The sequence below is a fragment of the Eleutherodactylus coqui genome, chromosome 4 (genome assembly GCF_035609145.1).
Source record: "Eleutherodactylus coqui strain aEleCoq1 chromosome 4, aEleCoq1.hap1, whole genome shotgun sequence".
NCBI classification, from domain to species: Eukaryota; Metazoa; Chordata; class Amphibia; order Anura; family Eleutherodactylidae; genus Eleutherodactylus; species Eleutherodactylus coqui.
The window spans coordinates 88,769,367-88,795,665 of NC_089840.1; the positions used below are offsets into that span (position 1 = coordinate 88,769,367).

The 26,299-nt window shown below is 42.4% G+C and overlaps 1 protein-coding gene across 9 annotated transcripts in view; it reads right to left on the minus strand.

The window, feature by feature from the left end:
- Nucleotides 1–26,299, minus strand: part of MAP7D2 (MAP7 domain containing 2) — a 114,328-nt gene that overhangs the window by 55,969 nt on the left and 32,060 nt on the right. For 6 of the 9 annotated variants that reach the window (XM_066599852.1, XM_066599851.1, XM_066599847.1 and 3 more), the window contains exon 2: nt 3,824–3,901. In XM_066599852.1, the coding sequence (XP_066455949.1) occupies nt 3,824–3,901 (78 nt within the window). Of the gene's footprint in view, nt 1–3,823; nt 3,902–21,807; nt 21,874–23,894; nt 23,916–24,057; nt 24,174–26,299 lie in introns of those variants that run through there. The other 3 variants (XM_066599844.1, XM_066599846.1, XM_066599845.1) reach the window with 3 other exon arrangements.

Sequence of the window (26,299 nt, forward strand, 5' to 3'; positions counted from 1 at the left end):
CTTCAGGAAGTCTTCCCCAATCACAGTGCCATCTTTTAACAGGACAACGCTCCGTTAAAAGATGGCACTGTCAAAAAATTAATATACCAAGCTGGTTTAGTCACTTTGTTTATATTACATCTTACTATTTCAAGATCATTAGTAGAAATATGCAACTTAAGAAAGAAATGCAAATTTTCAATGCGATACGTACAAAGGTGCCATTTGGGGTTACCTTCTTTACCTAAGTTCTATCATACTAGCGTATCTCGAAAGTTTGTTTCAATGTACTCAACAATATATGTGTTTTATTAAAGGGGTTGTCTCACGAAAGCAAGTGGGGTTATACACTTCTGTATGGCCATATTAATGCACTTTGTAATATACATCGTGCATTAAATATGAGCCATATGCTGGCGTCCCCGTCTCCATGGCTCCGTCTAATTTCGGGGTCTTCTTGCTTTTTTAGACGGGCTTGTGCAGAAGGGTCTTCTCTTTCTGGTCGGTCTGGGCACGAGCGGCGTTCTGGCGCCGCCCCCTTCTACGCGTCATCGCGTAGCTCCGCCCCGTCACGTGTGCCGATTCCAGCCAATCAGGAGGCTGGAATCGGCAATGGAACGCACAGAGCCCATGGTGCACCATGGGAGAAGACCCGCGGTGCACCATGGGAGAAAACCGCAGTGCATCCCTGGGAAAGGACCGGCGGCCATCTTGGGAGAAGAATTTTATAAGTTCATCTTTCATCACATCGGTGAGTAGCAAGCGGTTTAAAAACCGCTTTATTTTATGCCAGGGGGGTTACAGGGGGCATGGGCTAATGTAAAATTTTGATGTTTGACGCGAGACAACCCCTTTAAGCTTCTAAATATCAATGTAAGAATGTAAAAGCTTGTATGCTTTGAAAATGACCAATTTTTTTCTTCCAAAATATTTTGGAAGAAAAAAAAAAAAAAAAAAAAAAAAAAAAGATAGCACTGTGGTTGGGGAAGCCATCAATTAATTCTCCAAACTCCATGGACTATAACCACATTGAACAGGTTTAGGATATGCTGGAAAGGGTTGCAAGATAGTCTCCCACTTATCAGCAAAACGTGCATCAATTGGTGCGGCTGCTGCACCAGGCATGGGTTGGAGTTGAGTATGGAGAATTTTTGCCACCTTATACAATCTGTTGCCCGAAATCTGAAAGCCATAAACGCCCAAAAAGTTGGAGCAACCCATTCAGTAGATGTTCCTAAGGATGCATTCACATGAACGTATATCGGCTCGGTTTTCACGCCGAGCCGATATACGTTGTCTCTCTGCAGGGGGTGGGGGAATGGAAGAGCCAGGAGCAGGAACTGAGCTCCCGCCCCCCTCTCCACCCCCCTGCACTATTTGCAATGAGAGGCGGTGGGATGGGGGCGGGGCTAAGTGGCGCGAATTATCCCTGTCCCGCCTCTCCCCATTGCAAATAGTGCAGAGGAGCAGAGAGGAGATGGGTGCTCAGTTCCTGCTCCTGGCTCTTCCACCCCCCCCCCCCCTGCAGAGAGAGACCACGTATATCGGCTCGGCGTGAAAACCGAGCCGATATATGTTCGTGTGAATGCAGCCTAATGCAGTGTATAATGTAATTTTTTTTATACTTTAATTTTACTCTTTCAGGGGCTGGGCTGTACAAACACAACAGCAATTGTACTACAGTTTTTAGGTTTTAGTGTTAGTGTTCATTGTGTGATAAGTTACATGATAACTTTATTCTGTGGAGTCATTACAATTTTGGCAGTATCCAATTATTTAGTTTGTGTTTTCTTACTTTTGCACAATAAAAACACCTTATATTTCTGAAAATTTGTTTCTGTGTCACTGCATTCCTGGACTCGTAACACTTAATTTTTCCATAATTTAAGCTGTGTGAGGGTTTTTTTATTGTGGTAATTTGAAATTATATATGATTTTTTTTAGATCATTCTATTTCATTTATTTTTTTTATATCACTTTGTTTCAATGGCAGCCCTGGGGGCATTTGACAGCCCCTAGGGCTGCCACTGTAGAATGCCTATAAAGCCATGCCTGTGGCGTGGCGTGATAGATTGCCTGTAAGATCACGGTATAATATAATGCGATGGCATTACATCATACTGCAGGAGTGATCAAGTTCTTGTCCACTGTGGGGAGTGGAATTTAAAAAAAGAAAAAGGAAAAGAAAAAAAAACAAAAAACAAAACACAACATATAAAAAAGTTAACAGTTTAAAAGAAAAACACAACTTTTTATCATACTTCTATTAAAAGAATCTAAATTTAAAAAAAAACAAAACCATATTTGGTATCGCTGTGTCCATAAAAGTCCAATCTACTAAAGTAACTGATTATTTACGCCAGACAGTGAACGTCGTAAGGGCTTGGTCACACGGGCGTCCGTCTTCTTCGTGCAGTTACACGGGCGCTGATGCACCCGTGTGACTAAGCCCTAAGAAAGAAAAATAAAAAAAATAAAAACCACACAGCAACGCCAGAATTGCGCTTTTTTTGGTCACCCAGTCTCCTAGTAATAAAAGGCGATCAAAAAGTCATACACATTACAAAATGGTACCAATAGAAACCACGGGACGTCCAGCAAAAAATGAGCACTCACACAAATATGGCTGTCAGAAAATGGCAGCAGAAAATTTAAAAAAAAATTAAATATCTTTGCGAAAAAATAATATAAGTACCTTAAAAAAATGACAAATTTAGTATCGTAGTAATTGTACTGACCCACAGAATAAAGTTGTGTTATTTTTTACTACAGTGTGTACAATCTAGAAACAAAACCCCCTCCTAAAGATGGCAGAGTTTAGGTTTTCTTTTTCCATTTCACTCCACTTAGAAGAAGTTTTTCAGTAAATAAATAGTACCATTGAAAAATACAACTTGTCCCGCAAAAAACAACCATTCAGACAGCGACGTGGATGGATAAATAAGAGTTATGATTTTTTAAAAGTAGGGAGAAAAAAAAATGAAAATAGGGGGGGGGGGAACGCTAAATCCTTAAGGGGTTAAACCAAGAGTTTTTACTGGAAAGAAAAAGCATATAATCTAATTCAATTTTTTCCCAAAAAAACTTTTTGCATTCTCACTTCTTACTCTTTTGAGGACATAGTGCACTACCATTCTTCTATATTGCAATGTATTATATCCAGCAGTTTCAAACTGACAGGCAATCTGGGCTTAATGAATTTTAGTACATAGCAAACCCGAAGACCTCGGTTTCACACCCCGCAATCATGTCGCAAGAGAGGGCAATGGGGTGACAAAGGGAGCCTACTCCATTTGTCAAACCATGTACCGTAGTTTTTGGACAAAAAGACTCACCTTTTAGCAAGGAAAATTAACTTGCTGTAAAGTCTGTCTGCCTTTTGGTCAGAAGGGTCCGGCATCACCACACTCCGTAATGATCAGTTACAGTGCAAAAGAGCTGTAATTGATCATAAAGACCAGCAACCCCACCAGGAAAAATATTACCTTCCCTTTGTAGCTCTGGTCATACAGCTGCAGAGTATCACAGGTTCTGACCTCTGACAGTTCCTCCCAGCGTCTGCGCTGTATGTACAGGAAGTGCAGTAATGCAGACACCTGGAGGAAGTGTCAGAAGTCAGAACCTGCGATACCCAACGGCGGCCGGACTGGAGCTACACAGCGAAGGTAAAATACGGTACATACTGCGGACAGCATCCATGGCATCTACGGGGCTTAAACATTCTAGATAGGAGTCATCTCTCATCCTGCCCATTACATCAGGGTGTCATCGATATAAAATATAGTTGGCACCTCCAGGTGATGCCAAAGGCAAAATGAATACGTAAAACAAGAGTTAAACTTACCTAGACATTTCTCCCTTTCTTCCCGTCTTTCCTTGGCTAACCTCTGTCGTTCGTCAGTCTTAAAAAGGCTATCCATACCTAGCAAAAAAAAAAAAGATCAGTTAATTAGTTAATATTATGTTAACAACAGTTTTATTCCTTTTAGAAAATATAAAACTTTTTTATAGTTACAAAAACCTAAAAATTAGCCATGTAAAAACATACAAAATTTACAAAAACTATGCAAATAGCCCCAACACCACCCTATTGACTATTAGGGCTCCCAAACACTTTTTAACGTAAATGTCAAAGGAACTTTCTAATGTTAACTAGCTATTGAATGACAGCTGAGAGCTGCCCCTGATTGGTCCCTGCGCTGAGCCAATCAGAGGCAGTACTCACTCACCCATTCATGAATTCATGAATGGGTGAGTGAGAGCTGCCTCTGATTGGTGAGGGCTGTGACCAATCAGAGGCAGCCCATTCAGCAGGCGGGGATTTTAAATCCCCGGCTGCTGAATACTACACAGAGCAGTTCAGGAGAACTGCCGGCCGCGGCTGAACTCCGGCTGCAGGGACTAGGTGAGTATATATATTTTTTTATTTTTTTACCCATTTTAGAATGATTTTCAGGGAAGGGCTTATATTTTTAAGCCCTCCCCGAAAATTCATCCCGTGCTCGCCGGCAGCCCATTGCTTTCAATGGAGCCGGCTGTATTGCTGGCTCCATTGAATTCAATGGGCGAACATCATTCTTCTCTGACACAGCTGTTACAGCTGTGGCAGAGGAGAATGATCTTTGTAGTATATGTTCTCAATGGGATCGGCGCTGCTGCCGCCGGCCCCATTGAGCGCATATATAAAACACAAGGAATCGCAGATAGGCGCAATCTGCGATTCCTTGTGTCTGCCCGTTTCGCCGAAAACGCTGCTAGCTGCAGATTTTTCGGCCCCGGTCACGTGATTTGCGGATGCGCATCAGTCATGCGATCCGCAAATCGCAGCAAAAAACGGTCGTCTGACCGAGGCCTTAGGGTATACACAGTTGGGTCCTGGGCATTTCCGAGTCTTTAGTCAGTAATGGCCTCAGACACTTCATCTTCTTCGATTTCTGTGTCTAGAGAGTCTCTAGCGGTGGTAGAAAGAGTAGGGCCAACAAGATACTTCAAATAGCCACCATTATTTTTAAATTCTCTCTTTCTGGGAGAGATTGGCAAACTTCAAATATTAAAAACTGTACAAGTTCATGTAATAGGACCAAAATCTCTTCGGTAGAAAACACCTTACACCCACCTTTACAGGAATTCAATGAAGAAATGGTGGCCAACCTTGGCCATAAAGTAAAAGCAAGAGACTTGCCACTTTCATTTCAGTGTTCATAATAAAGTTGTTTCAATTTGTCTCTAGCATGTATGCATTTTTAGTCAATCAATTGCTGCAAAGCGTTATGAGTAGAGCGTGGTTCTCCTCGAAGGAGAAGATGCGTTTAAATGTGTACTCTAAAAAATAAAGCCTTGCAAGGAGGCACTTTTTGGACCTGCATTTTTTTAAATATGGACTCACGCGATATAAAGATACCCCATAGGACGCATTTGAGCAGGAGCTCCAGTAAGATTGGGGGAATGAATCTTCAGGAAATCGGATGTATTTGAGTAAATATCGGACACACACACTAAGTCACTAAGTAGGTTAACGCTTAATTTCAAAGACCCACTTTGCCTTCCCTCCACCCCAAAAAGAAGAGGACCAAATCATGCCATGAGCAGAGAACAGGATAGGTTCAATAGCCGCTAGCTCTAGGAGTGAGTGGGACATATAAATGTAATCTATACAGAGATAGATGTAGGGGGAAAGAATTCTACAAACATCAATTTAGGGATGCAAGGTGTCTCTTAATTCTATGGACCGCCCCAAGGGAGAGAGAGGACCTACTAGGTGTGTCCAGGGAAGCATCCACGAGAAAATTGAAATCCCAACCCGGGATGACTGGAAGTCAGTCTGGAAATTCCTCCAGCTCAGAAAACAGGGAAGAAGCAAATGCTGCCTGATCCTGGTTATGGAAACAAACATTGGCAATAACCAACATACTATGAAAAAGAGAGCTTGACTAAAAGACATCTGCCATTACTGCCAGACTTAGTCTCAACAATAGAATATGGCAAGTCTTTATGAAAGGCAATTGACACTCCCTCTGGCTTTAGAAGCCCCAAAGGCGATATGGTGCCACATCGTACAATACGTGTTATATGCTTTTACATACTAGAAAGTTGTGTTTCTTAAAGTGGGCTTCCTCAAGGAGGCAATACACCCTTCTAGGGAGTGTAAGATCTTACTACTTTTACAGGCTTCATTGAAGCCTTTAACATTGTGAAATTTTTTAAAGGACCAATAATAATGAGCAGTTATTGAGGTAGGAGGGAGAGGTTAAAAAAAAAAAAAAAAAAAAAAGAAGTGGAAAAGGGGGAGGAAAATGGACATATACCAAACGACCAGGATAGGGAGACAAAGTGATACAAACAGGGAAGGAAACACGTAAAGAACAATTGTGCACTTAGTGCATTAACAGAGGAGATGAAACTGGCTGTTACGGGCAGCCAAAAAATGAGTGGGGGAGTGGAAGCCATCCAACGGAATGAAGCAGCTTCCCCGACCGCCGGCCACGTTAGTAATTTAAATGTTAAACATAAGAACAATAATAGCATCAGCAAATATCAGTAGTGTACAAAAGAAGATAAAATAAAACATCTGCAAAACAGTAACATGTCAGTCCCAGAATACACTGATATTTAGAACAAAAACGGAGATAGTCAATCAGATCCCCATAGCAGAGGAACCCTTGTTATTAAATAGGGAATAATCAAATATAGAACACCAAAGGTTTCAGAGGCAAATCGTTGAATTAGGAGTTGGTATTATTCTTGGATCTGTTATGGCATGTTGATACCTCCTTCCAATTTTCTCGCTCAAGGTGTGGTAGTGGGATAAACGGACAGTCTGGGATGGACATCATAGGAAGTACAATTGGTCCTAGAAACTTGAGAAATTTCACCAAATCTCTGAGAACCACCGACCTCCAAGCTTTGGTAGCAAAAAGTAGAAATCCATATAGTATGCCCTTCTCCTTTAACAATGTGAGAAGTGGATGTAACGCTCTGCGGAGCTGTAGGGTTCTGTGTGATAAGTCGGGGAGAATCTGAATTCGAGCCATCCAGCTGAATATGGCCTTCATGCCGTGCAGCTTGTAGAATAGCTTACTTCTTTTCATAAAAATGGACCCTGCATACAATATCCTGTGGTCATGTCCTCAGAGCGAGGGCCAAGGGAGGAGGAGTAGAATCACCCAGAGAAATTATTAAAGTGGTTATAGGCAAATTTCTCCAAATTAGGTGGATCTATAGATAGATTCAGGTTCCTCCGATTACAGTTGTCATTATCATAAGGGTGTGCAAGGAGATGACAAATCTGGGCAGAATTAGCCTGGATCACTTTTTGGTGTTCATCTAGGAGTGTGTGCATTTGTTCCTGAGTGTTTTCCACAGTTTCCACCCGTTGACCCAAATGCTACGGTTACCCTTTAAAAACCTCCAGCTCAGATCTGTAAGTCTGTTCTAGTCTGGCGACCCGATTCTCCAGATCCTCTTTAGTGGGGACAGCTTCAAGGTACTCACAGAGGTCCCAGCTAGCTATAATGGGCTTCCTGCATCTCAGAGCTGAGGAAGAGACAGAGAGACATCTTGTATGTAGTGCTGGAGTCATCCCTAGGCGGAGCACCAAAGAATCACTAGCTACCATTACCACTGGGTTCCCGCAAGAATGCAAGAGTATTCCCGTTGTTCTTGCGTCCCATGAGGTATGAGCAGATGCAGGTGAAGGGAGTGGTGCTGTGAGAAATGGTTAGGGGAAGGGAGAGCTCAGCAGTGGTGCTCCTCACACGGTCATAGGCAAGCCATACCCAGTCAGGACCTTTTAGTACTATTAAGCCTATAGACTGTAAGCCTATAGACTGTAATATGTGGTTCTGCATAATGAATAAAACTTTTTATTTCCTCCCTCAGAGGCTCCAATCTTCTAAACACTTCCAGTGCTGTATGCCAATAGTGCACTATTTTCCCTTCCCTTTTCTTCCTAAAAACGTCTCCTTCATTGCTGATAGACGTCTCCAACAATGGCTGCTGGAGACGTCATGGGCTCCATATATGGTGTGGCTGAGCCGCATTGGTAGTGGCCCATGCGCATCATTCCAGACTTGCAAAAGTCACAGAGAATGCTCTTTTAGTGCGGCTTAGGGTGGCTTTACATCTGTGCTCAGAGTCCCACTTTCCACGTTTCATTTGGATAGCAGGAAAGGGGAGTCCCTGTGGCTGAACGGCTCAGTCTTAGGCTGGAACCGAATATTGCAGAACGAATCCCATTGACTAATTGGGTTTGTTCAATTCCGCTCAGCTGCCTAGCTTTTAGCTGGAAGAAAGAAAGAGTGCTGCATGATGTATTTTATGCCGGATCTGCGATGGAACCTGGGGCAATCAACCTCAGGCATACTTTAGATGGAATGAATGATGTCTCCAGTGACCATTGCTGGAGACAATTATATATATGCAAAAGCCTTGACTGACACAACTGACTGACTGGCCACTAATTCATTAATTTCCCAGTATCGTGCAAACCTAACATTTGGCACAACCATTTTTTAGGTGCTAAATAGGAAAACTAAAGGGGTCACAACTTGATTATTCAATGCCAAGTGCAACAGTAATTGAACCCCTAGGTAACATACCTAATCTAATTTCCCAACTATGAAATTTGGCTCAAGCATTCTTTAGGTCATAAATAGAAAAAGTATAGGGTTCGCAACTTGATTATTCAATTTTTAAGTACAAAAGTAAGTTCACCCCTCTGTTATGTAACTTCCCGATGGCGTACAAACTTGAAATTTGGCACGACCATTCTTGAGGTCCTACATAGGAAAAGTTAAATGATTGCAACTTGATTATTCAATTTTAGGTGTGAAAGTCAGTGCACCTCTATATACTGAGGACAATCTACCTTACTTCTATGTGTATATACTGAGGAGAATATTACTGACCTCTGTGTGTATGTACTGAGGAGAATCTACCTCACCTCTATGTGTATATACTGAGAGCAACCTAATTGATCTCTGTGTGTATATACTGAAAGGCTGTAAAGTACATAAGGAAGCGGCCATGGGCTGCAGGGATGGAGCATACCTTTAAGGCTAAGAAGGGGCTGCAACCTCCAGTTTGGGAGTAAATTTGAATAAAAAGGGTTGTTACCTTTAAGGGAAAAAAATGAGGAGAATTGGATGGGTGGCACATTCTGCAGAGGGACATCAGTACATGCAGTCTGAGGAGAATCTAACACATTGTATTCCTCGTCTCCTCTGAAGTAACCACGACTTCATAAAATATTGCGTGCGAACAACAGGTAAACACTTGTACCACATTAACTCATGTGAAGCCAGGTATATCAGCTAGTTAGCAATAAAGGGGGTGTTCTTAGGAGAAAGAGGGAAAGAGCCTGAATCACAGACCAGAAATAAAAAAGTTAAGAGTGTAATATGTGGTACTGAACAATGAATAAAAAACTACAAGGTTTATAGTACTAAAAAGACTGACGGACTTCCTATAACACCAGGTATTCATGTGTAAAGTGACATACGGTAGCTCCACCACGTGCTAAGGCTGCTCCACACAGTGCTGCAGTTGATAACGGCTGCAGAAGTTTGAACTCTTACCTTGTAGCTGTGGCATCGCCCAATACCACCACTTGTTCAGCATCTAGTAGCAGGAGCCACTATCTAAACAATACCGTAGTACTTCTTGGGAGATTAGGGAATGCTCCTCCTCATCACATGGCATCAGGGGGAGGGGGCAGCGGGGGACTTGTTATTTGTATGGAGCTTTCAGGTAATTTTTAATTTTTTTTTACCTACAACCTTCAGGTCATGAGCGAGAGCTTATGACTGCATAATGCTGCCTTAACACTCTTCGCCAAGCATCAGACTACTATCCTCGCATACATCTATAACTCTTGTCCTAGGGGCACAGTATGGTCGCTCAGAAGAGCACATTGGTCCAGCATCATTTTACTGTGAGGGTGCACCGTCATCCAAGTACAGAAGGATCTTCACACAACATAAAGTCACTTCTGTGTATTATATGGCAGCTAGAACCTTTCCCGCTATAAATCCTTCTCTTCACCTTCCATGAATTGTTGATTTAATTACTACTCACATATACAAAAGGAAAAACCAAGCCGAGCGGACCGAGCAGCCACACGGGATCAGAGACCTCAGTTACTGAGTAACCACATCAAAAGGCTACAAAAACACAAAAAGACACCAGAGATTAACTGAACAAACGCTTCACAATGGAGGATAATAAAAGTGTCTTAAGCCCATTTAAATCCATCTCATGGGCAGTCTATGGTTTCTGGGCTTCACAGAAAGTTCTGCTATACTGCACATAAACCAGCAGATCTGCTTCCTCTGTGTGGTTATATACACAAGCTATATAAAACACCTAATAATCCATCCACATAAAGCAAATAGAAGAAAATGCGCAGGAAAAGCAAACACGGGATGTGAGAAATCAGCCCTTTGAAATGTCTTTTTCAGACCCAGTAAGGGAAAACTGCAGTAAAAAAATACATTAAAACTAGACTCAGGCTGCTCTCACACGTATTTAGTAAAGGCTACGCAAAACCGCGACATTTTACTTCGATTTCAAACACGTTACTGCGTTTTAAAAGCATTTTTAAACACAAGTAGAGTGCTGGTCTAAGAAGCCCCATTGAAATCAATGGTGGCATTGTACCTCGGTTAGCACAGCGTTTGACGTTGTACCTCACAGAGAATAGGGCTCTTTCGCTCGTAATACACGGTATAATAGAACACGCTGCGTTCTTTTTTTACGCTCGTATTATACACAATAAAAGCGATCCTGTGGGTGGGTCAAAGAAAATCAATGTACTTTCACTGACTCCATTCACCGCGTATTTTTAGGCTTGCATGATCCGATAGCAAATGCGTATTTGTTCATTTGTTAGCTGATCATGGGTATATTCATGCGGCACAATTATTGGGTGATGGCTTATGGCTGATCTTTAGGGCTCACACAAGCATATTTTCACTGCGTATTACATGTGTATTTTTTACGTGTTTGTCATACACACTGCTGAAAATGCAGCGATTTACATTGCAGTATTTAAACATGGGTTTTTCACATGCATATTTTAGGGGTGGGAGAAAAAAAAAAAAAGTCAAAAAATCACAGTAGGTCCTATTCTGGTGCATAATCTGCCATTCTAGTCTATGGGTGTGTAACATACACAGGGAGTACATATTAATTGCGTATTTGCTGTATATTTTACTCAGGTGCTAGGAGACCTGAGAGGGAAAGTTTGTATGGGGTTTTTTTTTGCGTATAAAAATATGCAGTACATACACAGGCAATATGCGCACAAAAAAAAAAGCACGCATGTTAAATACTCAGCAAATTCACATGTCCACACACAGTAAAAATACTGGAGAGGAGAGGATAGTGGTAGGATGGTAAAAGTGTACAAAAACAAATCATGGATGGAAGAAGTCTTTATGGAGGTCTGGGCCCAGATAGAGAAAAGAAAAACAAACAGGCAACACCAATCAGAGAAGACTGCATTATTAGGAGTTATACTAAAGATTAACCACTGCATCTAAGTTTGCCGTGTTATAAAAGTTGACTAACGTATGTGGTCTCCAATAGATCATTTTTTTGGAGGGTGGGTGGGGGAGAAGTGCATTTAGTTTGAGGCTTGTACCCCTCATCTTTCATTAACCTAGCAACGGCCATGACTGCTAGATTCTATATTGATTGGTTACCTCAGAGACCCAGCCATGCAAAACCATACAGCTGTAAGTTCTGCATGGACCACAGCCAGCTACCATGAATAGTAGTATGTCCGTGTAGACCTCTAAGTTTAACTTTTGTACCAAGGCCTATAAGCCTATAGCTATGCTCCTGAAAATGATGGTTTATCTTCCCTGACTGTATACTTCTGGTCTTTTCTGGAAAAGACAGAGTAATGTTAATCACACTTGTCCTCCCAGCAGGCAGAGATGGTACTAGCTCTAACTGGTCATGTGATGCTGCGCTGATACATCATGGGTTTGCAAGTATAGCATGGAGGAAAAGAAAGTTGGCGAAAATCTAAAAATCAAGATGGTGTACGTAAGTACAAGACAAGTGAATGCAATATACATAAAGGAAGTCCAATGTGTGGTTGACAATTAGGTGAGTGATGCAGTGATGGAAAAGTGGGTTTTTGCTGGAGTGGCCCTTTGGTCTGACACTTCCTGTTCTGTAGAGAAAACATTTTAGCAGTCATCTCATTATCACAGGCAGGAATACAATGAAAGAGAACACCTCTCTCCCCCTCTCATTATATACCATATATACTCGAGTATAAGCCTAGTTTTTCAGCACATTTTTTAATGCTGAAAAAGCCCCCCCCCCCTCGGCTTATACTCGAGTCAGGTTAAAAAACAAACAAAAAAAACCACAAAAAAACGCATTGCTCACCTCCCAGCCGGCGCCTCTGTCCCCGGCGCAATAGTCTCCCCGGCGGTGTGGCAAGCTGCTTGATAATTCTCCCTGCTGTCATCTTTGCTCAGATTTGAATTCCCCCGCCGTCAGCGCTGTGTAAGTAAGCGCTGGGATTGGATTGAGCGCCAGCCAAACACAGCCGGAACGCGATCATTTACAGCCTTTTAGTGAATGACATCACTGAATGGCTGTAATTGGTTTATCAAGCACCGGCTGTGATTGGCTGGCACTCGATCCAATCACAGCGCTTACTTACACAGCGCTGACAGCGGGAGAATTGAAAACCATGCAAGGAGAAGTCTGAAGCAGCTTGCGGCACCGCCGGAAAGACCATCGCGCTGGGGACACAGACGCTGGCTGGGAGGTGAGTATTGTGTTTTTTGTAACCTAGTATATACTCGAGTATAGCTAGGCTTATACACGAATCAATAAGTTTTACCAGTTTTTTGTGGTAAAACTTATTGACTCGGCTTTTATTTGCTTCGGCTAATACTAGAGTACATACGGTGTGTGTATATATATATATATATATATATATATATATATACATACACACATATACATATATACACACACACACACGGGGGGAAAAAAGTATTTAGTCAGATACCATTGTACAAGTTCTCCCACTTAAAATGATGAGAGAGGCCTGTAATTGACATCCTAGGTAGACCTCAACTATGAGAGACAACATGAGAAAACACATCCAGAAAATCACATTGTCTGATTTTTAACGAGTTTATTTGCAAATTATGGTGGAAAATAAGTATTTGGTCACCTACAAACAAGCAAGATTTCTGGGTCTCACAGACCTGTAACTTCTTCTTTAAGAGGCTCCTCTGTCCTCCACTCATTACCTGTAGTAATGGCACCTGTTTGACCTTGTTATCAGTATAAAAGACACCTGTCCACAACCTCAGGCAGTCACATTCCAAACTCCACTATGGTGAAGACCAAAGAGCTGTTGAAGGACACCAGAAACAAAATTGTAGCCCTGCACCAGACTGGGAAGACTGAATCTGCAACAGGCAAGCAGCTTGGTGTGAAGAAGTCAACTGTGGGAGCAATAATTAGAAAATGGAAGAGATACAAGACCACTGATAATCTCCCTCGATCTAGGGCTCCACGCAAGATCTCATCTCGTGGGGTCAAAATGATCACAAGATCGGTGAGCAAAAATCCCAGAGCCACACGGGGGAACCTAGTGAATGACCTGCAGAGAGCTGGGACCAACGTAACAAAGGCTACCATCTGTAACACACTATGCCGCCAGAGACTCAGATCCTGCAGTGCCAGACGTGTACCCCTGCTTAAACCAGTACAGGTCCGGGGCCGACTGAAGTTTGCTAGAGAGCATTTGCATTATCCAGAAGAGTCTTAGGAGAATGTCATATGGTCAGATGAAACCAAAGTAGAACTGTTTGGCAGAAACACAACTCGTCATGTTTGGAGGAGAAATAAAGAATGCTAAGTTGCATCCGAAGAACACTATACCTACTGTGAAGCATGGGGGTGGCAACATCATGCTTTGGGGCTGTTTCTCTGCAAAGGGACCAGGCCGACTGATCCGTATACATGAAAGAATGAATGGGGCCATGTATGGTGAGATTTTGAGTGCAAGCCTCCTTCCATCAGCAAGGGCACTTAAGATGAAACGTGGCTGGGTCTTTCAGCATGACAATGATGCCAAGCACACCGCCAGGGCAACGAAGGAGTGACTTCGTAAGAAGCATTTCAAGGTCCTGGAGTGGCCTAGCCAGTCTCCAGATCTCAACCCTATAGAAAACCTTTGGAGGGAGTTGAAAGTTCGTGTTGCCCAGTGACAGCCCCAAAACATCATTGCTTTTGAGGAAATCTGCATGGAGGAATGGGCCAACATACCAGCAACAGTGTGTGCCAACCTTGTGAGGACTAACAGAAAATGTTTGACCTCTGTCATTGCCAATAAAGGATATATAACAAAGTATTGAGATGAACTTTTGTTATTGACCAAATCCTTATTTTCCACCATAATTTGCAAATAAATTCGTTAAATATCAGGCAATGTGATTTTCTGGATGTGTTTTCTCATGTTGTCTCTCATAGTTAAGGTCTACCTATGATGTCAATTACAGGCCTCTCTGATCTTTTTAAGTGGGAGAACTTGTACAATGGTATCTGACTAAATACTTTTTTCCTCACTGTACATACACAACACACACACACACACACACACACACACACACACACACACACACACACACGATCCGCCATTCACCATAGGTGGTGTCACAGCTCACCTCTACCTCCTCCTTGCACAGTTCACAGGGCATGCCTACAACATTATCCCATATAAGGCAGTGAGCCTGTGTCCTCCAGTCTATTGTTTCTATGGTGCATGAGGCTGCAGTACAGAACATGAAGTGTCAGCCCCTTAGGCTTAGTGGCCAGGGTGAGAACTGCAAGCTATCCAATTTAAAAATAAACTATATAGTAATACGTAAAATTAAAAAAGTCACTACATTAAAAAAATGTTTAACGTAAAACCTTCATTTAGACAGTAGGTCATTAGAAAATGAGTTATTACCTCCAATTGTATTCTTAAATATTACCAGCTAGTCGTGTACAGCAGATAATACATCAGAAGCAGCCAAACCAAATATTACATTGAGGCCATAGGAGGTGGTCACCGTGCCCCAACCACGGAGCTTAGCAACGGAAGTGAAAACAATAGGACAGCATCTGCATATATGCATTGTGCTTTGTGTACATGAGGGGAAAAAAACTCCACAATATACGTGGACTAATAATGCACAGTGTCATCCTGCTAGCGCCAAAAATACTTTACAATTTCAATGTCAACCCTGGCAGTGAAATAAGTATTACGAACGGCCACAGCTAACGTACATAATTGTTGTGGACAAACCAAGCATTAAGGCCACTCTCACACATGTTCAGAATACGCCGCTCAAAATCAAGCGGCGTTTTGGAACACATTGTACAGTGTTTTGACAGTGCTTTTTAACGCACCCCAAAATTGTGATGGGCCATGGTAAAAAAAATGCATAAACCCTGAAAAATAGGGACAGTGCTCGAAAATCATGGCATCACAAACGCCGCATTCGAGTGCAGGTCTGAAAAGCCCCATTAAAATCAATGGGAGCGTTGTACCGTGGGGCACCGCGCTAATCACGGTAAAAAGCGGTGTTTGCGAGAGTGGCCTAAATGGTCCCAATAAGTGTGTACTCATAGGTGAGGCAACATTTGGTTACCATGAGTTTGTGGAAATGTCATCTAAAAATGTAACAAACTACCATGGGTAAAGACACATTAAGGCCACTCTCACACACGGCATCGGCAAAACGCCACGATTTTGATTTTTACCGTAGTTTTTGAATGCAAGTTACTGCATTTAACCGTGCTGTTTAAACGCACTCCATCATTGTGATGGTGATGAGGTGCGTTAAAAAGCACAAAAATGCACCAGAATACAGCAGAAAATGCTCAAAATCACTGCGTTGTTTGAGAGCAAGGTCTGTGAGGCCCGATTGAAATCAATGGGCGCGTCGTACTGCGGTACTCGCAATTAAAAGCGCATGTATGAAAGTGGCCTTAGACAACCATTAACATTGTCACACAATTTTAAAACAACCTGTGCTTATATGATAGCCAGTAAGATAATTAGCAAAACTGCCATCTACTTTTAATTTACCTAAAAGTATTTTTTTGTAATGAAAAAGGTCATTGTAAAGTGGTGACCACTGTGGTGTCTGCTGTCAACTGTGTTACTAGAGAGGGCAACACAGCAGAACAGTAAATGGGGATGCAGTTTTATTGAAGTCTATGAGAGAAAAGGGGATGGGGAGGAGGAAAAGAAGCAGAGACAAAGACAAACACTGCCTACAGTTATTAGTAAGTGATGGTTTTCTGTGCTTTAGCTACTGGAATCACATCTACATTGCTTAAAAAAAACCAAAACATAACTTTTACTTCTCCAGTGATACATCTACATAATTTCTTGTTTATTATGGGGCCATTCGAGACATTTAAATCCCGCTGTCAGAACTGACTGATAACGGCTCTAAACCCTTTAAATGCCTCTGAGTCATCTCTGATCGCGGCTCTTGCAGTCAGGTGTATGGAGTGGGTCCGGCTCCGGAGCCTGCTCCATACACAGCATGCGCTGTGGACGGCTTTTTTAGGTCCTAATTGCACAAGGTATGTGCAGTTAGGATGTAAATAGTTGTGTGTCACGAAAGAGTTAAAGGTCCTACTTGCTGATGTTATGTCTGTGTGTGTTCACCACTTAGAGGAAGCAAAACCTGCATTTTTCTCTGTGTGCAATGAATGGAACACAGTGTGACAGCAAGTTCCTCCCACCAGTTCTGTGTGAACCAAGAATCACAGATACAGGACTGCAGAAGAGAAAACTGGTGGTAAATGCAGGATAGAAATCATATAATGGCCAGAGAGTAATGCGATCTCTCGTATACACACATGGCAGCTTATTCTGACATTTTTTTTGAGAAGCTAGCTGTGCTTTAGGGCTCACACGGGCGTAAAATCTAGTACTACGCATAAAACAATTCTGGAGCATCTCTTCTTAGAAGTCTGTATTGCGTCATTCCTGTTATTCCTCTTTAAAAAAAAGGATAAATATATTGACAACTGCGCGTTACCATTTCTATCACAAATTTGTGTCCTTACCCCATCTGATACAGGCAGCACTGATTGGACAATGAGTGGGCAGGGACACCCCCAACCGGTAACACCCAGTTGACAATTGACTCCATTTCTAGCAGGCATAACAGAGGAATACCATAATACTGAGCTATAAGAAAGGAAGCTCCAGAATGGTTACATTATAGGGAATACATGTATTTACTAAAACAGACAGGTGGCAGGTCTACTTTGCATCATCAAGGCAGGAGGGCTATTTAAATATACTAGACCGATGCCATGTTCGCTACGTGAATATAAAATGAGTTCATTCACATTAGCGATGTTTCCCTGCATGGCACCGTGTTGCGATGCTATGCAGGGGAAAAAAAATTGCAGCATGGCCATTCTTTTTGTGATATATCTCCCATTGCTTTCAAATGGAGCCCATGGCAGCAACGCGAGCCCCATTGAAAGCAATGGGAGAACATTGCGATCCCCTGCTGCAGCTGTGACAGCTGCAACAGGGGATTCCCTCAGCCCCGCAGGGATGCAAGGCTGTTTTTGCATAGGAAAACTCCTCTCATCCAAGGGTTTCCACATGGATTGCGAGGGCAATATCGGGCCGTGATTCATGGCGATCTCCCTTAATACAACGCAGGCGCCGGCTGTTTCTTACAGCAGACACCCGGTGGCAACAGCTCCGATCAGCCGCGCAGCTGCGATAAGATCTCAGGGAGCCTTGCAGGTGACATGGTAGCCAGGGTCTTTCTGAAAGGGCTGTCATGGCAAAATGACTTGATAGACTGCCTGCCCTTTATCACTATGATGTAATGCTAATAATTAGTAAAAGTAAGAAAAGTTTAAAGAAAAACCATTTTGCCATATTTATAATAAAAGAATCTAAATAAAACAATAATACATATTTGGTATGGCTGCGTCCGTAAACGTCTGATCTATCAAAGTAATGCATAATTTACCCTGCACATTGAATGTCGTAAAAAAAAAAAAAAAGAAAGAAATAACGCCAGAAATGCACCTTTTTGGTTACCCTGTCTCCAAGAAAAAAAGGCAATAAAAAGCGGTCAAAAAGTTATATGTATTCCAAAATGTTACCAACGCAAAGTACAGTACGTCCCGCAGAAAATAAGCACAATTTTGTTGACGGAAAAATAAAATAGCTATATCGCGCAGAAAATAATTTTAAAAGATTAAATATCTTTGAAAAAAAAAATACAAGTACTACAGAAAAAAAATATATTTAAGTTTGGTATCGTAGTAATGGTATTGACCCACAGAATAAAGTCATCGTGTCATTTTTTGTTGCAGTTTGTGCGCTGTAGAAACAAGATGCACCAAAAGATGGTGGAATTTTTTTCCCCCTCATTTGTCTCCACTTAGAATTTTTTAAAAAGTTTTGCAGTACATTATATGGTACATTAAATAGCACCATTGAAAAAAATAACTCATCCCACAAAAAACAAGCTCTTATACAACAATGTCGATGGATAAATCATGGAATTACGATTTTTCAAAAGAGGCGGTGGGAAACGAAAATGGAAAAAGGAAAAAAAAAACAAAACAAAAAAACTTTGGTTACTATGGGGTTAACATAGGAACCTTGCCTTTGCCTGACAGGTCACACAATGTTTCAAACTCAAATTTTATGATTTTACGATGGTGGGGAGGAGGTCACAAATCTAGTGACATCAAAATCATAAAGGGGTGAAAGTGAGGTGCAAGAAAAAGCCTGTAGGCTTTTTTATATTAGTTTTCAGTAACCCTTCCCTTGGTAATGACAGTATGCCAATAATAACATACCGCACAATCCTAACACCACCCTTAGGTCATATGGCAGTTTACAAAGAAAAAAAAAGTCACTCGTAAGCAAGATGTGTCAGGAAGCTCCAAATAATGATAGTTACTACTTCTACCTTTTACAATACCCTTTCAATACCTTCCTGGGCGGCCTTCTGGCTTTGTTCACATTCTTGCCGTAACGCCCGTCTCTTCATCATGTGACCTCCTGAATTCCCTTTCTTTTGCATAGCCATCTTTCACATGATCACTGCAGGCAATCACTGGCTTCAGTGGTCATGTGACAACAGGTGGAGCTCCCAGAAACGGTGGCGGTGCTGGACCAAAACATTAACTGGTGAGCAGAGCATAGTTCGTTCTTTAGGCCTTAGGAATTTTTTTGTAAGGCTCAGAAAAACACTTAGGCCGGCTGCACGGAAACGGATTTGCATTGCGGAATCCGCGGTCGGTGCCCGAACCGTTGATCCGCAGCAAATACTGTTCATAACATGCTATAGGAAATAGCTTCTTCTTGCTCATGAGTGGATATCAATTGTGATTTCTACTTGCGGAGGAAGAATTGCAGCATGTTCTATTTTTGCGCAGATTCTACCCGGACGCCTTCCATTAAAGTCAATGGAAGCTGTCCAACCCTTAGCCCTTCCGCAATGGACATTGCGGAAAGGTTGCGGATTCCGTGTCATTGCCTAGCGACGTCATGGAAAAGGCAGGGATTTTAAAAAAATAAAATAAAAATCTGACCCGTTCGTGTGCAGCTGGCCTTAAAGGGGCTACACCAAGATCAAAAATTATCCCCCATCCACAGGATAGGAAATAACTTATTAGTGGGAGTCTCATCACTGAGACCATCACGAAATCTCAAGAATGGGGGTCCCATGTTACTCCAGTCTTGCTTCTCCACTTGCAGTCACATCAGAATGAATAGAGTGCTGGCCGACAGAAAGACCCCAGCACTTGTGACCCTGCTTTCTCCAGCGGTCCTATTGAAAGCACATGGAGTGTTAGCGTCATCAGTGCCAGATTCAGTTTCCTCCTCACAGCAGGAGCACTGATGGCGCTAACACTCCATTTACTTTCAATGTGACCACTGGAGAAAGCAGAGTTGCAAGTGCTCCAAGTCTGCAGTGAGAAGAACAGGGAACACTGGGCCTCCTTTCTCTGGATCAGTGAGGGTCTCAGTGGTGAGACCCCCAATGATCAGCAGATTATTCCCTATTCTGTGAATAGAACAAATGCAAAAATTAGTTTAAAAAAACAAACAAAGAACACATCAGCAGTCCAAACAGCCAAGTGGACCAAACAGAGATAACTCCAAGACAAGTGGCCTCACCACAAGTGTATGCTAGGGGAACTATTAACCCTTTGCAATCCAATTTAGGATTCAGGATTTCCTAGGGGGCTTTCTCTTTCTGCCATTATACAATGGTGCCATCTGCTGGCTAGAGCCAGTACTGCAGTATGTGACATGCCAGAGAGGCCTCCGACAACAGAGTGAACAGTAATCTAGAGTAAGAATACCCTGCTGGACGTCTTCCAACATTGGAGCTGTACAGCCTTCAATCAGAATGTCTTTAGACAGTGGATTGAAAAGGGTTAAAATGACCCCTGCAATGCCAAATAGCACCAGACAGCATATAGAAATAATGAGGGGCAATCAAAATTCTAGTCACAGGACAACCATCAAAGGAGGCTTATCAACTTCTAAGGATCCAGTACAAAAACCCAGGACACGGATGTAAACCAAAAGAAAATGAAGACAGCACTCAGCAACGTGTGCCCATATAATCACCCAGGGGAAGCATTATACCTTATATAGTGCAGGAACGCTTCTACGAGGGAAGTACGAGTACACATACTGACCCTAATATCCAGGATGGCACATCCTAGTATCACCAGATGGTCTTCAGAATAAATCTGTTGGACCCAGAAAGGTGCTGAGAATTATAAAGTTGTATTGCAATGCAGGAAGGGAAAAAGGCAACGCATTTCGGAGCTGAACCCCAACTGTTCCCTTAATTGCGCCACCATATACGGGCACATATACCTGAGCGCCGGCTTTATTTTCTTCCCTTTGGTGTACTATTCTGTGAATAGGTGATAACTTTTGATTATGCTACAACCCTTTTAAAAGTTGTAGTATGTGTGCTTGACAACTAATATGGCATCATTACAGATCCAACAGCTATTGTTTCCCATCTGTCTAGACTTCTGAATATCAAATCAGCTTTGGGTGACTATACACTTGAGATAGTCGTCAGGCAAACCCTTGTTCAGTCATCAGTTATTCCACCCGACTACTTCCCATGCATGCCAGCTTGCCAAAATCCAAAATGCTCCATCCAACTCTCTCCTCCTATGGGGAGTGACAGAAGATCCCTATACACAGATAATCACTTATATAATGTGTATTGCCATCTTTCGTTATATAAGGGTGCCCACTACTAATTGCCAGGCGGCACCTAGAAATGCAGGTGAAACAATAACTCTAGGTGCAGCCCAGCAATTAGCGGTGATCAGTATGTGGTTACGGTAGCTCATCCGCAGCATGTGCGGGCACCCTAAATTATTCACAAGGCAAGTAATGACGTGTAAGGGAGCCGTTACGGCAGCTGTATTTGCAGAAAAAGATATATGGTAAATAATCAACTAAAGAAAAGTAACATTTCTAGAAAACTGTGCAACATTTTGGAAACATTTGAAGCAACTTGCCCGGCAGCATACACTTTTACGGGTTCTGCATTCTGGCATCGTACAACTGTATGGAGCAGTAATCCAGCCATGTGCGGCCGGAAGGAGTCAACCCTGGTAACCCCCCCACCCCCAGTATTTATATACCGAGTGTGACACAGCACCAAACATGAATTCCACTCCAGGGATTATATAACTTCAGGTTTGTTCTGAGGACAAAAAGTAAGGAAAGCACTAAAGCAAGAACAATGTTATTACCCCAGCTAGGTATAATTTGTTGTCTCGTCTTCCTCGCTAGCTTTCTCCCCTGCAGACAGCCGCTCGCTCAGGCACTGACAGGTCTGCACTCGCAATGGGACAAAACCAACCACTAAGCTTTCGCTAGGATCATCATTTTCCATCTCTCCTAGTAGAACACATAGAAAATGTAACAGAAAACTGGCTTGCAAGAAAAAGGCTAGACACAGCTGCTGCAGAACTTCAAGTCCCAACAAGCCAAGCAGGGATGGCGGAATGTTTAACTACACAGTAACTTGACAGACAAAAGTCACGTGTAAACTTTAGATCAGCACAACTTTCTTATACACACACACACACACACACACACACACTTCAAAAGACGGGCAATGAATCCAGCAATAAACTAGAAGCGCAGTATGGCAGGCTTCAGATAAGCGCAAGATTACCACGTATTACCGATGTACTGTACGTGCATACGATACGCGGTAATTTGAAGGCAATCAAATACATTGCCTTATGCAGTTCTACTCTTATTTGCGTGCAGGAATTGCGTAACACGCGAGCTCAAAAAAGAACGCAGTTTGCTCTATTTGGCGTGCAATTAACGCAACCCATCACAATCGCATTGCATATGGGTGGCGTATATACGTGCCACTGCGAAGTGACAGTTTTAAAAAAAAAACCAAAAAAACCATGTAGACTGCGCATGGCAGCGTGCGTGAGATACGCTGTCATACGCGGCAATAGGCCCCACAGTAGTAAAACACTGACTCATGCAGCGTTTTACGTATACGGCTGTGTGAGCCTGGCCCAAGGCTGGCTTCAGATAAGCATATGCACAAATACGCTCGCCCCAACACAATATATTTACGCAGTGAACTAGGTTGAATCGTGCGTATATGCGCATAGTACTGTGCGTTTTTGCAGACGCAGGACATGTTAATATGCAAGCGTGACATAACCTTTTAAGTGAGGGAAGGGGTAAGTCTAATAAGGTCCAGAGGTTTTTTTCCCCGTGGTTTTGCGCATTCCCTTGCGTATTGCGCACGCATTTGGGAAACTCCCACACATGCCGAAAGGTAGAGCAGGACCTATTTTTTTTTTTTGCTCGTGCGAGAAATGCACACGTACAATAAGGAAAATAGAGAATAGAACCCATTCATCAAAACGGCCTTGTTCTGCGCTTGCGCACGCAATTTTTGCTTGCGCAAAAACGCCCATGTGAAGCTGTCCTTTGTTTAGCAGCTTAGTGTCCAGCTTCTCAGAGAAGGCGACAGAGCCTCCAGGGTTATAGGTACCTTTACGAGACGATTATTGCCCGAATTATTGGAAACCGCGAATACAGGCAATAGTCGTCCCGTGTACAAGCAGCCGCTGATTGGGCATTAAGCAACATATCGCTTGTTTGTCTGAGTCATTTGGTTTTTTAGCTCACCTATAAACCGAACAACTGGCCGTGTGAACATACCGTCCAACAGCAGCACAGGAACAATAGTCACTGAGATGTTTATCTGATGATAATGTGCCCAACAGTCATCCCAAGGCACCTTTAAGTCGACCTTCACAGTTTTTCTGGAGCTTTTTGTGTGGTTTGTCAAAAAAATGGAAAATTAAAAAGAACAAAGAAAAAAAAACAAAAAAAAAAAACACAGACCAACGTAACACAAAAAGGAAAAAAAGAAAGCCATACTCCGAGCATGCTATGATTTTGCAAAGAAAACCAAAGAAACGCACCAAAAACGAGAAAATATGGCACTACATGTACCCGAGAACACTATTATTTCAGCAATATTTGTATGCAAATGAGCGATGGAATCATCCTCAACAGCGCCACCTATTGGAGTGGTAGCTACCTTACGAGTCTATATCCAACCTTCTAACAGGTATTACAATAGGATCTCTCCACAAGTAGAAGCATTGCTCCCCGGTGACATATTGGTACGACGCACGTGCATTCCTCATTTACAGACAAATACGACAGCGTGCCGAAGACATGACTGCGCCTCCGGTAATAAGTGTACACCTGGTATATAAGCCAGGACGGCTAGGATGTCCCATGTCTTCTCCACCTGACTAATGATAGAACATGACATTTGTCTACTTACGGCTAGCAGAACATGGGCTGATCTCCTATATATCATCCCTGCGAGGCTTTGTCACCCGGCTGAGCACTATAGGTCCCTCGTACGCCGGTATGGTTACTATAGGGCGGCGCAGCATACAATCACACAAGAATTAATGGGAACAAGCCCCGTGCCAAGCGCTCACCTTCCGGACTGATGTTTTCCTATCGCCGGCACAAAAGGAATTTGAAAGTGTAGACAAAAAAAAAGGAAGGCTTGACAATTGTGCTCTCCTCTGCTATTGGCGCTGCATGCCCTAACCCATCTTCCTCCGTAACCTTGGAAACCGGCTGAGCTAATGCGAACCTCATTCATGTCTGCTGCCTGCCAGCCTGTTAAAGGGAACGTGTCAACAAATGACATCCTGCTAATAGCCCGGCCGGCTGCCTCTCCTCCTCAACGGGACAGATTGGCATCTGCTGGGCACAACAATACAACCCTGGAAAGGAGGATTTACACTGATGAGAGATATAAACAATATGACACATTTATACTGCTCGTTAGTACAGCCAGAGACTCCTCATTATACCGGGTGCCGGTTCTAGCAAATAAGACCGCGCCAAACATAACCAACCAACCAAATCAATGTTCCAGGCTGGTGATGTCAAAGTCCTGGGGGGAAATTAATATTTAAAGGGGTTTTCTGATCCCCTACATATAAATATTGTAAAGCCGTTGAGTCTGAGATCTTAGTTTAATAACGGAAATGGAAAACCCCTTTAATAATATAAACAGTGGTTGCCTTCTTCATACAGCTGCTTTAGGCTAGCTTCATATGGGCGGTCAAGATATTGCCACGAGAAAATCGCGGCAAAAAAAAAAAAAAAAAAAAGTTTTGTTTAGGCAATTTTGGAGCGGCTGTGGTGCTTTTTCTTGTAAAAAAAATAAATAAATAAATAAATAAATAAATCACACATCACATCATTTCCGTCTGCGATTTAAAAGTCAGTAGGAGTTTTTAATTTTAAAAATGCATCGCACGAAAATCGCAAGTTCGTGCACGGTGATGCGATTAAAAGGTGGCTCCATAGGGAAATGTGGGCTAGAAAAAAAAAATGAAAAAAGGAAATGATGGAAAAAAAATAAATAAAAACACTCAAAACGCAGAAAGATAGGACATGCTGCGATTTTTAAATCTCGCAACATCGCAAATGGGAATGAAACTATTGAAAAGCATGGGTTTCATAATTCTGCATTTTCACTCTCGCATCGCCCAGCCTTAAGTTGCAGATCGAAAAGTCAGTCCGAAAATTGGATGGCCATAGAACCCATTCATTTAAAAGGGGTGTAGTCACAAGTTTTTTTAATTTTTCCACTAGGACGAATAGTACAAGTAAAAAAATTGCATCATGTCCCATTTTCGAACGAAGAGAGGACATGTCAACGTGTGGGGTTTGGCACATGAGACAGCACACAGATGGGATGTCCGTATGCTGTACGATAAATGCATACCGTCTGAGAAAAAGTTGCGCCCGAGTTTGTCAGGCGCAAATTTTTATTAGTCCGTGTGCATGTACCCTTAAGTCCAGGTCTGAACTTATCCTCAGGATAAATCATTAGTACATAGTTGGTGGAGGTCAACTGCTCAGGATTCTTGGCAATCAGCAGCTCACCGGGCCAATGTCACTGTGTATGGAGCCTGAAGCCAACAGCTCTGTACACATTGCAGTGGCTGGGTTTGGTATTGCACTGTTCTCACTGAACTCTCAGGATTGATGGAGGTCCCACCAGTTGGAACACATCTGATTAGTAAATAGTCCCCTAACCTGTGGACCAGGAATAACCCCTTTAGTAGTCTGCAATTTGGCGAACATAACTTACAAAGCATCAGTAGCTCACACTGCAAATTCATATAAATATATCCCCTGACAAGTTGTTTTGGGTAATGCTGGATCACTTTTTTGTAGAGCTCTGGGTTGTATGGCCTCGGTTATTCCTCCGGGAAATATATATATATAAAAAAATAAAAAATAAAAAATTATCTAGGCGTTACCCTTCATTCCTTTATCTAATTAAGTAAAGTGAATTCTTCCTCTAGAATCTGCATCTTTTTTATGCAGACCCACATGAAGAATTTGCTTTGCTAATGGGCAAGATACACGTGCGGAATTTTGATGTGGAAAATCTAGTTTTCATGAGTTCCTGCATAAAGAAGTGACATTTTATATCATATGATATTAATCTTTTGATGAGCAGCAGTATTCTCGGTGATGAATTTCATGAGGAATACACGTTTTTGCTAGAACAGACGTCAGGAGATATGAGCAGTCCCCTGAAGGACAGAGCATCAATTCTTTACTGAAGGTGTAGTCCCCATCGGAATACAGAATACGGCATTTTTAGAGCAATTGTGTCATCAGTTTCACAGTGTACCACTGAGGTCAGGG